At 40.3% G+C, this 15,669-nt stretch overlaps 1 protein-coding gene and 1 non-coding gene across 16 annotated transcripts in view; one reads left to right on the top strand and one right to left on the bottom strand.

The window, feature by feature from the left end:
• Positions 1 to 15,669, top strand: part of LOC122696903 (muscular LMNA interacting protein) — a 286,820-nt gene that overhangs the window by 259,864 nt on the left and 11,287 nt on the right. For 13 of the 15 annotated variants that reach the window (XM_043907075.1, XM_043907063.1, XM_043907077.1 and 10 more), the window contains one exon: positions 15,488 to 15,541. The exons of the other annotated variants lie outside the window; for them this stretch is intronic. In XM_043907075.1, the coding sequence (XP_043763010.1) occupies positions 15,488 to 15,541 (54 nt within the window). The remainder of the gene's footprint in view (positions 1 to 15,487; positions 15,542 to 15,669) is intronic. 15 annotated transcript variants of the gene reach the window in all.
• On the bottom strand, positions 14,255 to 14,361 carry LOC122697940. Its single transcript, XR_006342261.1, has one exon. It is a non-coding gene; the product is annotated as a U6 spliceosomal RNA (small nuclear RNA).

Here is a 15,669-nt window from a genome sequence, read left to right as displayed (position 1 = left end):
TTTCCAAGCAGCTGCTGCTGATATTGTAGATTAAGAATAAAAGGAAGTATAACTTGTCTGTGATGAAAAAGTGAGACTTTAGTGAGCAAGATGGAGGTGTTTTTGTTGCAGGAAGAGGGACCCCTTCCAGGGCCCGAAACTGGGCTCTTGTCTAACACTCGGAAATGAATTGTCCGAGGAGACACATGCTGACAAAGCAAGAGATTTTATTGGGAAAGGGCACCCGGGTGGAGAGCAGGAGGGTAAGGGAACCCAGGAGAACTGCTCTGCCACGTGGCTCGCAGTCTTGGGTTTTATGGTGATGGGATTCGTTTCCAGGTAGTCTTTGGCCAATCATTCTAATTCAGAGTCTTTCCTGGTGGCGCACGCCTCGCCCAGCCAAGATGGATGCTAGCAAGAGGGATTCTGGGAAGTGGACAGACACGCGGTGTTTCCTTTTGACCTTTCCCGAACTCTTCCGGCTGGTGGTGGCTTATTAGTTCCGTATTCCTTATCAGGATCTCCTGTCATAAAACAACTCATGCAAATGGTTACTATGGTGCCTGGCCAGGGTGGGTGGTTTCAATCAGTGTGCTTCCCCTAACATTTTCAGCCCAATTCCATCCATTATTTGTCTTCTTTATGTAAAGGATCACTCCACTTACAATAAGCCAAGGGTGAGATGTCTATTATTAATAGAATAGTGAAGAATTGACCTAGAAGATGGATTATGAATAAGAAGTACACAGTGTTAGAAATAGGAGGGGAAAAGAAACCCAATTGTAGTAGTCAACTCTTTGGTGCCATTAGATTCTATTGACTTTTGTTCTCATATTATGGAATATTGGGGGGTTGGAACGGGAGTTTGAATGAGGTAGGAAGACGGAGGGAAGGAAAGAAACTTTTACATACAGGATGAGTCAGGGGCACAGGCTTTAGCCTTCTTCCCAGATATGACTATCCCTTCTTTCCTTTTGGATATTTCACCCTATAAATGTTGACTTTTCTCATTTGTTTCTTTTACCTCCTGTATCTTAATTTTAAAATTTAATCCATTAGTAAAATTTATATTTTTACCATGGGATTGAGAATATCTTAACTGGTATAATCACTGCATAGCTACTCAGAGAACTGACCCTGTGAATCTACAGAAATTCAATAATTTAAAATATTAAAGGCATATTTCCAACATGCATTAAATATTTTAGTAGCTCCACTGAAATGAGATTTTTTTTCCTGAGGTTTCTTTTGATATTTTAACAGAAATCAATCAACAGAAATTAAAGCAGATTATGACTCAGCTGGAGAAGGGAAAAATTAAAGTAATTCTATCTTTTACCAACTGATTCAAAGATTAAGGGGGCTTTGAAATAAAAACTTGCTTTACAATGTAAGCTCTAAATATTTAGATCTAAAGATGTAAAAAGTCTTTTATGAATACATTTCAAGAATAAAGCAGCATCCCTTTGAGATAAGTAGTTTACAACTGGGCATAGCTTTAGAAGGAGAAAATGAACCCAAAGTTGTGTGATTGGGTTCAAGGTTACAAAATCCTTGTCCAACTTATAGCCTAATTCCCCAAGAATAATAAAGTGCATAGACCTTGAAACTTTTTTTATTATAACACAAAGTCTGAGAACACTGGAGCCTGGCAGTTGACATCATAAAGATATATTGAGTAGCCCTATTTGCAAAGCGCTGTGTCTGTGCTGCTCATGCATTGGGAGGCAAGGGCCTTTGTCGGGGACCTCTTTTCTATTTGGGAAAAACAGAAATTAACAAATAAGCAAAAAAAAAACCTCATTATAAATGATCATTGTGACAACTGGCACACAGATGACGAGTAGTTATGAGCTCATAGAATAGTGATCCTGAACTCGTCTGATGAATCGGGGAATATTTAGTGAGGAAATGATTTCTCATCTAAGGTTTATAAAGAAAATTGGGTCTAATCTGGACATCCCAGCAGAGGAAACAGTGTGGGGATGGTTTCCAGGTGGGAAAGAAAAGAAATAGGGAAAACTCAAGAAAATGAAAGCAGGCCAGAGTGTTGAGGAAACCACTATGGTTTCCGAACTATGGTTTGGAGTTAGCAAGAGGTAACACTGCCAGAAGGCTCTGCCTCCTGTGAGGGGGGGCTCATCTGAACTAGTGAGATGAGGCGTCCCCAAAGTTCTGTGTGAAAGGAACTGATATTTACAAAACATAGACTATAGGCTGCTTCCCTTATAGACAGCATTTTATTTAAATTTCAAAGCAACTGTAAAATAGATTTTATCCCCTTTATTTTACATACGAAAAACCAAGGCTCAGAAAGTGTAAATAATGTGTACAGGATTCCACAGAATTAGCTTAACAGCTGGTACTTGACTAATTTTTCTTAAGGAACTTCCATTCCCTCCCCCTTCCAAAATCTGCCAAAGAAGCCGCATTACCATGTTCTTGGATGCCTCTGCTCTGGAATCACAGGCTTTCTTTGGGTTAGATGGTGGGATGTGGATGTCAGGACAGGAACTAAATAACCACACGACCGCCTCACTTCCTTCCGTTTCTGGATGAGGAAGCTGAAGGCTAAAGATGGCTCTGTGACACACACCCGTGGGCTGGCGTGAGTGGTTGCTCGAGGCTGGGTTCATCGTGAACCACGTACACTTTTCATATTTTATCCCAGGCTCCAGCCTTAGGCAGCCACAGTTCCAAAGTTAAAGGCCAAGGGAACCGCTGTTTTCCTAAAACTGACAGAAATTCACTGAGGTAGCCACAGCTACTAGAAAAAGTCACCTTGACTTTTGGAAGCAAAACCTCTTTTTATCCTCCCCATTAATAACGTCTGTTTGTGTTCTTTCTACATAATTAGAAATCCTTCTGTTTGAATAAACGAAGGTAATTTATTTTCTATCATCAGGAAGATAAACCGTGTTGCTCAATTCTAAAATTTCTCTGACAACTTTTGGAGTTAATGGAAATTGGATAACTATTAAGATTCTGTAGAAGAGAAAACCTTTGAGGTGGGTGGAATAGGAGGAAAAGCTCTATAAACTCAAAATTGGTTTTTAATGTTTTGAGATTTTTCAGGAAACTAAAACCTGAGCTCTGTTGGCCTGACAAACTGTCTTTGAAATGGATTAATTCATATAATATGTTCATAAAGAATATCCTGTTTAAAATGGCTAAATGTAAATTAATTGGACTTTTAACATTAAAACAAAGAATGCCAATGAGTAGTTGGTGGTTCTGAAAAAGAATTAATCATAGTCAGTATTTTGCTAAGTTCTCCACTAGAGGGCAGAAAGAACAACTCAACACTATAGAAGCCTAATGACAGGCTGACATTTAAAACCAGACATGTGTTGGGTTATCTCATCGTCAGTTATCACTTAAAAATGTACTTAATATAGTCACAAGAAATTGACTTGTACATTTTTCAGGAAATGAAGAACAATCCATTCATATATATATCCCTAAACTCATGTGCTGATACCTAGCTGAAGGTTTTCATTGTAACACTTTTAATAAAATCACCATGAAAAGAATTTGCTGATTGGAAAGAGATGTGCAGTAGAAGGCAGGTTGGATGGAAGTTTTAGCAAAGAAGGGTATATTTGGAGAAAGATTCATTTCACAACTCTTGTAAAATAACATACTGGCCCCTCAGAATTGATGAACCATGCTTCTGTTTTGTAGGCATTCATTTGCCCCTTGTTCAGATGGAGGCACTAACGAAAAATGAACCCTCTGCATTTCACAGCACTCAGCTGCCACCTGCCCCATCCCCATTGCCTGGTGTCTTAGACCAGTTTCCTTAGCAGTGAAGCCTGAGATAGGTGTTCGGAGTTTGTGATCTGCTGAGGATGTGGTTCTCCAGAGAAACATCCTATAAGGGAGAGTATATATCATGATTGGGAAGGGCAGGGAGAAGAGAAAGAATGATCTCAGACAGTCTAGCCATAGCCTAGTTCACAGGGAGAGGGCTATGGACCATAAATTGCAAGATCATCCACCCTTGAGGCAAAGGAGCTGCCCTTGGATACCCCTCATCTGTCATCACTGGCTGTGGACCTTGGTGTGGGTGGAGGGTCAAGGAACTCAGTGTTTGGACCCACTTCTCAGCTGAGGGCAACGGTCTGTGGAAGGAGGCAGCTGTGGGCTCTGAAGTAAATGAAATCCCTGATAGAGGCATTTATCTCTTCAAATTGAGTCTTTAAAATATATGTATTTTGTGCAATATATGTGCAATGCATATATGTATGTCTAAAAGATAGTTAAATATGTATTTCTTTTTTTTTTTTTAAATATGTATTTCTTAGAAGACATTTAAGAAAAGGAGCAGCATTAAAAGGTTAGATAAGCAGCTATCTTATATATGAGATTGATCCCTATGAAACTGTTTTATTCAACAGTTCTTGACTTAGAAAAACATTAGCTTTACCAGTTTCACATTGTTCAACCTAATTGTTGGTCTCATCCTTTAATTTGCTTTGTTATCCTTTTATTTACTCCATGTAACAAAAGCCATATATGAAATCTGGCATTTATAAAATCAAGTAGTCTCATGTTGAAACTTTAGGGCAAAATTTTCCTGTATTGCTGCCTGTTGCTTAATGTGACCACTGCTTTTTTTTTTTTTTCTTCTCTTTTACTAAAATTGGGCCATAAACTTGTTTCTGATCACTAAATTTGTTGAAGTTTACCCGTGTGTGACTGATTGAGGTACAACTAGACACTTGATTAACAGTCATCGAATAATGGTGCTCATTTGCCCTCACATGGTCCATATATCCTGTGATTCAAATAGAAATCTTTTTCGTGGAAGAAAGATATCTCAGTGGACTAGACCTTTCCCCAGGTTATTTCAAAGTATTTATTTAGATCCCACTGGACAATGAAACACTTTCTTAACTTTTGAGATATCCAAGCTATGTGTAAGTTCACTCCCGAAGTATTACAAGTCAACCATTGGGAGGGACATTTTAAGACTTTGGGACTATAGGATTAGGAATGCATGTCTCTGATGGATCTATTTTCTTGTTCAGTGTTTTTTTTTTTTTTTTTAAATCAGTATATAATTTTTTTTGTCCCTTACAAAAATTTTTTTCTTGAATTCCATTTTAAAGATGATAAGCTGTTCTTCTAGTTTTATTTTCACTCGTCTTGGACAGTAGATCTTTTCCTCCTTTCTTTCCAACTTTTATATGTCTTCTCTGTGTGTGTCTGTTATTAAGTGGATATTCTCCCTCCTGATTTTTTATTTTAACATGAGAAACTTCTCTTTGTATCTGAGATTATCTCATTACATGACATTAATTCTGTCATATTATTTTACATTTTTCATCACTATAATTTTATGTCTCTTCTTCCCAGTTTTCCGTCCAAAAGACATGAATTTAATTTATTAGTTTAGAATTTATCCATTCTACTTGTTGTTATGATGTCCTTGGCTTGAGACTCACCTTCACTTTTATACCCCCCTGTCAATATCCATGTTTTATTTGTTCACTTGGCTCCTTCCATTGTCTTTCATCATGTTGATACCATTCAATTCTAGATATCTATTTCTGGCATGTGGTGGTTATAATTTTTCTCTTTCTTCCATAGTTCTTTTGTGACTTTTTAATGGCAATGATATGCTTATTCAGGGTGTTTTACCTTTCTATATTTCTTGCTGACTCCTTCTGTGTTTATTACTTGAGTCCTTGATGCAAGAAAGTTTCAAGGTAAGTCTTTATTTGGCAAATATTCCGAGGCCTTGTTTGGCTGAGAATATATTTTATGCTTTTGTAGTTATATGACATTTTAACACTGTATCAAATTGTAGGTGATAAAAATCTTGGACAAAGTTGGTAGCATTTTTACCCTGTCTTTCAAAAGATCTCATTCAGGCTTTGAAATGGCTGAAACCTGCTAACATAACTAAACACAGATTTTTCCATGGGCTTCTTAGCAACCAGTAAATACTCCACCTATTTTATGATTTGATATTTAGATAAAGAACTATTATAGCATGAAGTTGTGGTTCTAGCAGGAACATAGCCAGAAGTAAAAGAAGACAGCATCTCTAGAGGGGAGATTTTAGATTATAACGAGGCTCAAGGATGCAAGGCTGTGGGAATCAGGAATGACTGCCAGCTGAGACCAAGTCGCAGGGCCTGGCAGGATGACAGAGCTGGGGAGGGCCTGCTGGTGGGGCAGGGAGCATGGGGGTACTGATAGCCCAAAGGCATAGAGCAGATGTGATGAGTGTTAGGAGGTGCTGACATCATCCCTGAAAGGTGAGCTGAAAGATTGAACAGGGAGATGTGGAGATGGAGAACCAGAGGCCAAGCTCAGGGAGGTGGGACTGGCAGGTACCACACAGGAGGCAGCCTTTTGCTTGACCTGTAGACTTACCGTCCTCAGCTCATCTGCCTCCCAGCCATTCAGGCATCAGCTCCCTCGAGGAGGTGGCTGGGAGCGTCAGGTGAGGAGAGAGAAGAGAGGGGTCAGGTCAGGAGCTCTGGAGGGGACAGGGGCACAGACTGACCTCATCACAGTCATGCCTGTTCTTCCTCTTCAAAACCACTTCCAAATTTTTATGATATGCCAGTTGACATCTGTTGACACACTTCTGGGTTCTGGGATAAATTCCTTGCAATTTGGGAATAGCTAGTTACAATTTAGGAATAGCTGGGGTGGGCAAAGGGAGGGCAGGAATTGTGTGTCACATTGGAATGAAATGGCTAATACCCCTTCTAGTCTATAGAAGAGAAAGAACGGGGGGGAGAAAAATTCCACTATCGTCATCTGTTGTGAAGGAGACATTTGGTTTATGGTTGCACTAGAGTGAGTGTGGGATACTGAGAACAGCGGGAAAGGGTGCTTTGCCTGTAGTACTAAGCAATTGTGCCCCTTAAAGGATAGAGGAGATAAAAAAACAGCAAATATGCTTCCTTGTCAATTCCAATTTCAGGTTCCAGAATTTGAGTCCTAAAATATTGTTCGAAGGTAGATTTTGCTTCATTTCCATTCCAACCCGGGAGCTGTGCAGTGAAGAAAGCAAATGTGGTGGTTAATCCCCTCTGGGGAGTAGTTTTTCAGTTGAGAAAGAAGCAATTTTAGATGAAAAATGTGAGTAAACACGGAGATGTGGTGTTTATCTTCAAAGTAGGCTGAATGCACAGATGGAAAAAATACCACCTGCTGCCCTTTCGAAGGTGGTCTTTGGAGGAGAAGGGGATTCTAACTCATTTCAAGTCTGGGCCTCCTGGGATTGAAGAGAGAAGGCCAAGAATGAAAAAAATAGCATAGTTGGGAAATCTTCAGTAATATCTCCAAAGATCTATCACAAAGATCAAAGCAGAAAATTCCTGTTTTCTTACTGGTGTTAGACTTACTGGTTCTTAGATACCCATATAATGATGCTATGATCAGCACTTAATGGTGAGTTTCCTATAGGTTTATAAAACAATTAACATACCAAATTCCAGCTCAGCATTTGGGCTTCCCTGGTGGCTAAGACAGTAAAGACTCTGCCTGCAATGCAGGAGACCCAGGTTCGATCCCTGCGTTGGGTTGGGAAGATTCCTTGGAGAAGGAAATGGCAATCTACTCCAGTATTCTTGCCTGGAAAATCCCGGGACAGAGGAGCCTGGTGGACTACAGTCCATGGGGTTGCAAAGAGTCAGAAAGGAGTGAGCAACTAACACTTTCACTTTCACATGAGGATACTCAGTGAATGCACAAAACAATGCTGTGAAATTTCGTAGTGTTTATGAAACTTTACACACCGAGCAAGTGGCACAGCTAAGAACTGATATTAAGGATCCCAGGTAAGATTCCACAGGGAGGTCATTTTTACCATCCTTACAGGTATAACTTCTGCTTCAGCTGTGGCTCAGTGCAGGAGATTCCAAAAAAGGAAGAACTCTTTTTCTTTTTTCTCCTGAGACAGCATTTATCAATGAACACAATAATCCAAGGAGAGAAGGAACTAGAAATCATTTAGTTACCACCCAGAATTTAAAGATGAGAAAACTGAGGTCCAGAGACAAAGTGGTTTTCCCCAATTTACATCGGAAGTTAGTATCATAGACAAATGTGTAAACTTTGGGGCATTGCCTGAAATATTCAATGCTATACCTTTAAATTCTAAAAATAAATATTCAAGCTACTGAAATTGTTTTGTAATTAAAAAAAAAAAATCCCAGGCTAATGCTGATGAAATCTTTAAGACGTATGGATAGGAGTAGCATATTTCTGACTGTCATGAACAGCTGCATCCTCATAGCCTATATCATGAACTGCTCTCGTTAAGTACAAACTCAGATTTGTCCCAGACAAACTTAAGTTTGTCCAAGGCATATTTTTTTAAATGCTTGTAGTCTAATTTCCTTTTTTAAAAAAAGGAAGTATAATTGATTTATTATACAACAGTTTGTTAGTTTCATGTATACAACAAAATGATTCAGCCATATGTGTATATATATGTATATAAAAATTATTTTCAGATTCTTTTCCCTTATAGATTATTGTAAAATATTGAGTATAATTTCCTGTGCTGTACTTTAAGCCCTTGTTGTTTATCTATTTCATATATATAGTGAAATGTACCTTCTAATCCCATAGTGATAATTTATCCCTCCCCACTCCCTTTTCCCTTTGGTAACCATAAATTTGTTTTCTATGTCTGTGGATCCATTTCTGTTTTATATATAAATTCATTTCTATCTTTTTTTTTTTTTAAGATTTCACATATAAGTGATATGATATTTTTGTTTCTCTGTCTGGCTTACTTCACTTAGTATGATCATCTCTAGGTCTATCCATGTTCCTGCAACCAAGCATAGAATCTTGAGCAGTAAAATCAATCAGCTAGTGCTAACATATTATAAGCCCTGTCCTCAAGCAGCTTGTAGTCTTTCTGGGCAATGAGACAGATTCCTATTTAACAGCCTTGATTTATTTAATGAGCATTTTCCATTAGGCTTCTGAAGTGGAGCTGACACAGGCAAAATGCCTGCACAGTGATTCTCTAGCCTGGGTTCCTGATTTTCTCACTCATTTGGTCCATCCATTCTGATATTTCTCCCTATTTTCCCATCAGCCCAGTGGTGAGCAATTTCTTTTTAGCTACTCACCCCATATGAACTCTGTCCCTCTTATCGCTATTAGCAGGATTATCCTGTGGAATCTACAATGTCGATGTCAGCCTCTTGGGAAGAGATTCCTTCCTTCTAGACCAGATCCAATTTATCTGTGATGAACCCTCATAACAAGATGAACTTGTCCTTCAAACACATTATTTTGTGTTTGTTTCTACTTAATCCTGAATATATAGTTAATATCTGCTTCTCCCATTGCACTGCAGTCTCCAAGAGGAGGAACAATGTCTATTCATTGACTAACATCCAGCAAAGTGTCTGGCCCATGAACACTTACTCAATAATACCCTTGGTAGGAAAGTATTTAATTACCCAACTTCTGTGTAACTTAATTAAGAACTTTGAATATAGCTCATTTCAGTTGTCAATAGATAAATATTTGAAAAACACATTGATTCCATCAGCTCATACACAGATCTTTTCTGCGGTCTGGCTCCTCAACCTCCGGCATTGTTGGCCTCACCTGAGACCCGTTAGATCTGCAGGCCCCTCCTCCGATCTGCTGCGTCAGAATCTGAAATTTACAGGACTTACCAGGTGCCTCCTCAGTGCTGGGATATGGTGTGAGTCAGGGAATAAAATCTCAAATGTTTTATTTGGCCAGGCAGATCCCCTAGGTGAGTGAAGTAGGCCAGAGTTTTAGGTGTAAGCACGATCCTAGGCGATCTCTGATCCTTGGCTTCCCTCAGTGGGAGCAGTGGGCACTGTGTGGCCTGGAGATTAGCTTCATCTAACAAGGGTACTGCTGTGCAGATCAGGGTGCCTGAAGGCCTAGTGTTGCCAGCCCCTGGAGCGATTCCAGAGGAAAAGACACACACCTGCACGTGAAATCTATGGACTCAGAGACTGAGGACTAAATTCAGTTCTTTTTTAAATTATTTTTTCCCTTTTTTAGAATTGAAGGATGGTTAATTTGCCACGCTGTGTTAGTTTCAGGGGTGCAGCATTCTGGTTCAGTTATTCATATATGTACATGGGCTCCCCCAGGGGTCTCAGTGGGTAAGGAATCTGTCTGTCATGCAGGAGACACAGGGGGCGCGTGTCCGATCCCTGGGTCAGGAAGGTCTCCCGGAGGAGGGCATGGCAACCCACTCCAGTATTCTTGCTGGGGGAATCCCAAGGAGGAGCCTGGTGGGCTGCAGTCCATGGGGCGACCGAGAGTCAGACACGGCTGACAGGACTGACCATACATGTGCATGTGTATCTATATATTCTTTTAAATCACAGGCTGTTATTACTTGTTTAATTATAGGCAAGATATTGAACATGGCTCCCTGTGTATACAGCAGGTCTTTGTTGTTTATCTGTTCTAGGTACAGTAGTGTGTATCTGTTTACCCCAAACTCCCAGTTTATCCCTCCCTCCCACCCTTCCCTTTTGGGAAGCACATGTTTGTTTTCTGTGTCTGAGAGTCTGTTTCTATTTTGTATATAAGTTCATTTATATCACTTTTTCAGATTCCACATATAAGGGATATCACAGTATATTTGTCTTCCTCTGTCTGACTTAAGCTGAAGAATCGTGAGGGATTTAAGCAGAACACACACGTGCCATAGCGCTGGTTTTAGCATCCCTCGTTTGCAAAGTTTCTTACCAACGAGAAGACTTTGGGGAATGTAGTAAACAACTCCAATTCTTCACCAGTGCAGAATTTCTATAGTTTTGCAAATCAGAAAGCACTCTTTCCTCTGTTTCATCCCTTCCCTCTGCCATTACTAATTTATTCAACACACACTCTGTCTCTCCTCTGCTGCGTGGTCTCTGTACCAGGTCCAGTCAGCCTAAAGGTGAATAACATCGACTGGACATGGCATCCAGTGGCTCACAGTCTCCCCACGACAACACTGTACTCAGAAAGCAAAGAGCTCTATCTAGGTGTCCCTTTGGTAATTGTCATGTCTATTTTTGAGAGATGTTCTTAAGTTTACACTCTAGCTTGAGTGGTTCACAAATCTCGGTAGGAGACAGAAGTAGGGGGGATAGCTTCCTGAAGATGAATAGAGTGTAGGAAGTTTACAAGAGGATGTGGTTCAGCTAAAAAGCAATCCCGAGGAGTGAATTCTGAAAAGCAGGTCTAGCACCCTCGGCAATTTAAAAATGGGAACATTTCTTGCCGCACTTCCTCAGGTTCGTCATTTCTGACAGGTGAGAAAATCTGCTTCATCTTTGAGCAGGAGCGAGAGCTGTTTCATAAAAGCTAGCACTCTGGATGTCATTCCTCAGGTAGATTAAGACTTAATTAAGTGATTTCACCACATTTGGCATAGTTTCTTTTTCCTTCTCGCTGTAGGAGTCTCTCCAGTTGCTTGGAGGGGATTTTTATCTGTCTTTGTCACAGAAGTTAGCCCTGGAGATGCAGTGACATTTATGAGAAAGCCCCACACTGGTGACAAACACTCCACAAGGCTTTATATTTGTGTGGTGGCAGCTGTGATCAAGAGTGTAATAAAACTCAACTGAAGGTTTCATTCAAATACTGCTTGTTGATTAGCCCCCAGTGGTGAGTGAGCAAAGGTCTGATGAGTGTTATACAATATCTGGGACTGGAGTTTCCATCTGGGATGAAAGTATGTTTTGTCTCACTTCACCCGAGCTTTCCATTTTATTGATCTGTCTATGTTGAATAAAGGTCTGATGATAAAACTAATAACTTTTCAGGGTTTTTTTTTTTTTTTGAGACAAAATAGTAATTTGTTCTCCAGCACATTCACCACCAAGTAAACAGGCTGGGAGGACTCTCTCTGTCCTCCTGTAACGACTAACTCCCTGGATAATACGTCATCCATCTATTAATATATGGGATATATTTCAATGTTTTAGTGTCCTCATTCTCATTCTCACTGTGAGAGGATGTCCCTCCATGTTTGCTGTCCTCACGTGACATTTCCAGCTCTCATGCTTTACAAAACCTCTGTATTCAGCATACATACCCCTCAGCATGACAGTGAGTCCCCTACATGCAAAAGAGTTCTGTTCAGAGAGTGTGTCATAAGTCCAGTTTGTTCTGAAGTTCAACACAGCTAGACGAGGTACCCAGCTAACACAATTGGCTACATAGAACTGTACTGTAATAGGTTTACAATACTTTTCACCCAATAGTAAAAACAAACAAAAAGAAAACATTATTTAATCTTACAATACAATACCTTGAAAAGTACAGTAGTCTACAGTACAGTAGCTGGGGTACAGGGGCTGGCATCGAGTGAATCGGCTAGAAGAGTTACTGACCGGGGCAAGTGGGGGGTAGAGAAGGTGGGAGATGGCAGAGCTGCAAGGTCGGCAGCAGGAGAGGGAGGCACGCTGCAGCGCCTCATCCTGACAGGACTGGACGTGCAAGCGCATGCACAGTTGGTCCCAGCTTTGAAAGTTCGCAACTCGGAGGTTCATATGTAGGAGGCTTACTGTATTTCCCCGGAACATTCTGCGATTTTTCTTCCCTAATCAACAAAATTTCAACATGTCGACCTGACACTTCTTCACTTACCCTGGAGAGTAGGGGTATCTAGGGTCACCCAGGGAAACTTGACTTCATTCTGTTCTCTAAGGTACTGCTTTCATTTAAACCTTTGTCTTTCTTCTCTTTCTCTCTGATTACCCACCGGTCTTCCAACCCCTCCTTCCCCATCCGTATTCTGCTCTTTAGCCAGGGCGATGTCTTTTGACATGACATCTGATCGCATGTGCCCCTTTCTCCCTTGTAGATTCAAGGACTTCTCACTCTTTAGAGAATGAAGCCCAGAATCCTCGTCTGACATCCAAGCTTCATTGTCTTGCATCTCCTGCATGGAGACACCCGTTGCCCCAGACACTCTGAACTGCTTCTGATCTCTGAACTGTACACTCTTGCCTTTAGCACCTGTCCTTCCCTTTGGCAACATGGCACACACCCCACTCCCTCCGTCTGTCTTCCCCCACCCCCCACCCCCAAGCGTCTTCCCAGAGGCATGTTACCCCTTTCCTGCTTTGAAAACACCATCTCCAGAGACTGTCACCCAGACTCCAATCATGACTCTGCTACTTACTAGCTCCAGACCTTGAAGAAGTCATCATCCCACCTCTTGCTGCTTTTGTTTCATTTGTGAAACAGGGTAAAATTAGTGCTCACCTCACCAGATTGCTCTTAACGCTATATAAGCAAATGAGTGAGTGATGTCGCTCGTGTCCAACTCTTTGCAATCCCATGAACTGCACCCTGCTAGGCTCGTCTGTACATGGGATTCTCCAGGCAAGAATATTGGAGTGGGTTGCCATTTCCTTCTCCAGGGGATCTTCCTGACCCAGGGATCGAACCCGGGTCTCCTGCATTGCAGGCAGATTCTTTACCACTTGAGCCACCAGGGAAGCCTATATAAACACACACATATAATGAATTTGTCATGTGAGGAAACTGTGAACTATTATGACTTACTCCATTAACAGTACCACAATTTGTATGTTTTTAGTTACCTTGAGGATAATAAAAAAGCAAACCTACTGGGTCCCAACATCATAAATAGAAGAAAGCATTCCAAAGCCAAATATTTGGGGATTACCAGTTAATTAGAATCAGTTGCTTGCGGTTATTTTTTGTTGGTTAAGATAGCTCATACATAGTTTTTGAAATTCCAGATTTAAATGAATACCTATATTGAAAAAATAAAATGTAAAATAGATATCTGATAATTACTCAATTGCTTTTCCAATGTCAGTTGAATATTTTATCAGGAAAACATTTTCAAATTTCAGGATCTTTATCCTATTGTAGCTTAGGAGAATGGAGATTGACATTTGTACAGACTCTGATGATTCATATAATTACCATACCACTTAGCTTAGGTATGCTTAAATTTTGCTGTCTCCAGGATTTAGGTTTGAGTTTTGAAGGGGTACATAGCCTCTGATCCTAAGCCAGGTTTAGGATCTCAGGGGACCCTGATCAGCAGGAGAGAGCAGGTGCTTTCAGCTGACTTCTGGAAAGCTGTTTGGATCTCTGGTTGGTTTGGGGCCAGATCACGCTTCCATTTAAAGTAATGGTCTCAGGATTCTAGGAGCCCTGATGTTATGACACCCAGGCTATTTTACAGTTCGGACAGAGTGGGATTTAATAAAGCTATAGCTTTAAATAAAAGCAGGCTCCATTCTTTTTTTTTTTTTCCTTTAAAAATATGGAACGCTTCACGAATTTGCGTGTCATCCTTGCGCAGGGGCCATGCTAATCTTCTCTGTATCGTTCCAATCTTAGTATATGTGCTGCCGAAGCGAGCACGCAGGCTCCATTCTTGAAAATGGGCTGGAATAGAGGGAAACTTCAGGAAACTTTAAGGAGATGGGCCTTCCTTGGCCTCCCTGGCAGCCGCTGGTGATGTCCTTCTGGGGCCAAGGCTGCACTCCTGGGACTCTCCGAATTGCCTTGGAGCATCAGGAGCTGGTTACTGATCTGACGGTTCACTGACCAAATCAGGATAAGATGAGAGTCAAGGGCAGCCAATTATTTCCATAGCCTGGATTTGCCCAGGATCATAGTAGAAACTGGGACATTTCTGGGAAATCAAGTATTGTGGTTACTTTAAAGCTGGAGTGAGGAGAGACGGTTAAAAAATAAAGGGAGTAAACAGATTTATTACAAATGATTGCCTTCCCCTTGCCTGTGTCCCTCATTCTGCCTGCCTGTCTTTTTTGCTTGCATATCTATGACTTTTTTCTTTCCTAATAGGTTTAAGGGTATGTATAGTGCTCAGAAAACCCATGCAATAATAAAAAATTCCTATAAAAACCAAAGAACCTCCCTCTGTTAAGGTGTCACCATGTTGCAAACTGCATTATCATGTATCATAGTGGCATCTGGTAACACAGCAATGTTTATGAAGCCCTTGTGTTTTGAGATTCTTTATGTTTACAATAATGCACAATGTTTTACATTTCATATAGGCGTTAACTATCTGCAGAGGCATCTGCGTTGCTGGTCTGAGCATGATTTGTCTCTTTTGCTTTGGAACTTTTCAATTTGAGGATTGTTGTGAGAAAAATAGATTTAACTTCACTTCCTCTCTCTGGTAACTGCCAGTGTATGTTAACCATTCATTCATTCAGTAAACATTTAATAACTGTCTATGCTGTGTGCCAAGCACCGTTAGAGTGTATGTGGGCCACACAGAGAAATAAGATGTGGTTTTAGGCTCTAAGGATTCACCATCTGCTAAAATTTTTTTCTATGTTAAGAATATCTTCCTTTGTTTTTACTAACAATCAAATCTTAATGTTTACACTTGGTAGAATCTACTATGATCAGCAATAATATACTTGCATCATCATTTAACTGCCAACTTAAATTTAAACTTTTATCTCTCCTTACCTCTATCTCTGATCACATCCTGGGCGTCTTATCTGTGAAGCTGAGTCATCCAATGATGGCTATTCCGGAACACGAAACCCTTGATTCCAAAGAGGTAAATGTAGAATATAATTGAACATCTGCTTATCCATCTCCATGTAATATTGGATTGTAGAAGTAAGCCAATCTTCTATTAAAAATTAATAAAATCTGTTTTATTTTAAAGATAGAATGAACTTTAAA

This window comes from Cervus elaphus, chromosome 7 (assembly GCF_910594005.1).
Source record: "Cervus elaphus chromosome 7, mCerEla1.1, whole genome shotgun sequence".
In the NCBI taxonomy this organism is placed as follows: domain Eukaryota; kingdom Metazoa; phylum Chordata; class Mammalia; order Artiodactyla; family Cervidae; genus Cervus; species Cervus elaphus.
This window is presented reverse-complemented; position numbering and strand designations above follow the sequence as displayed.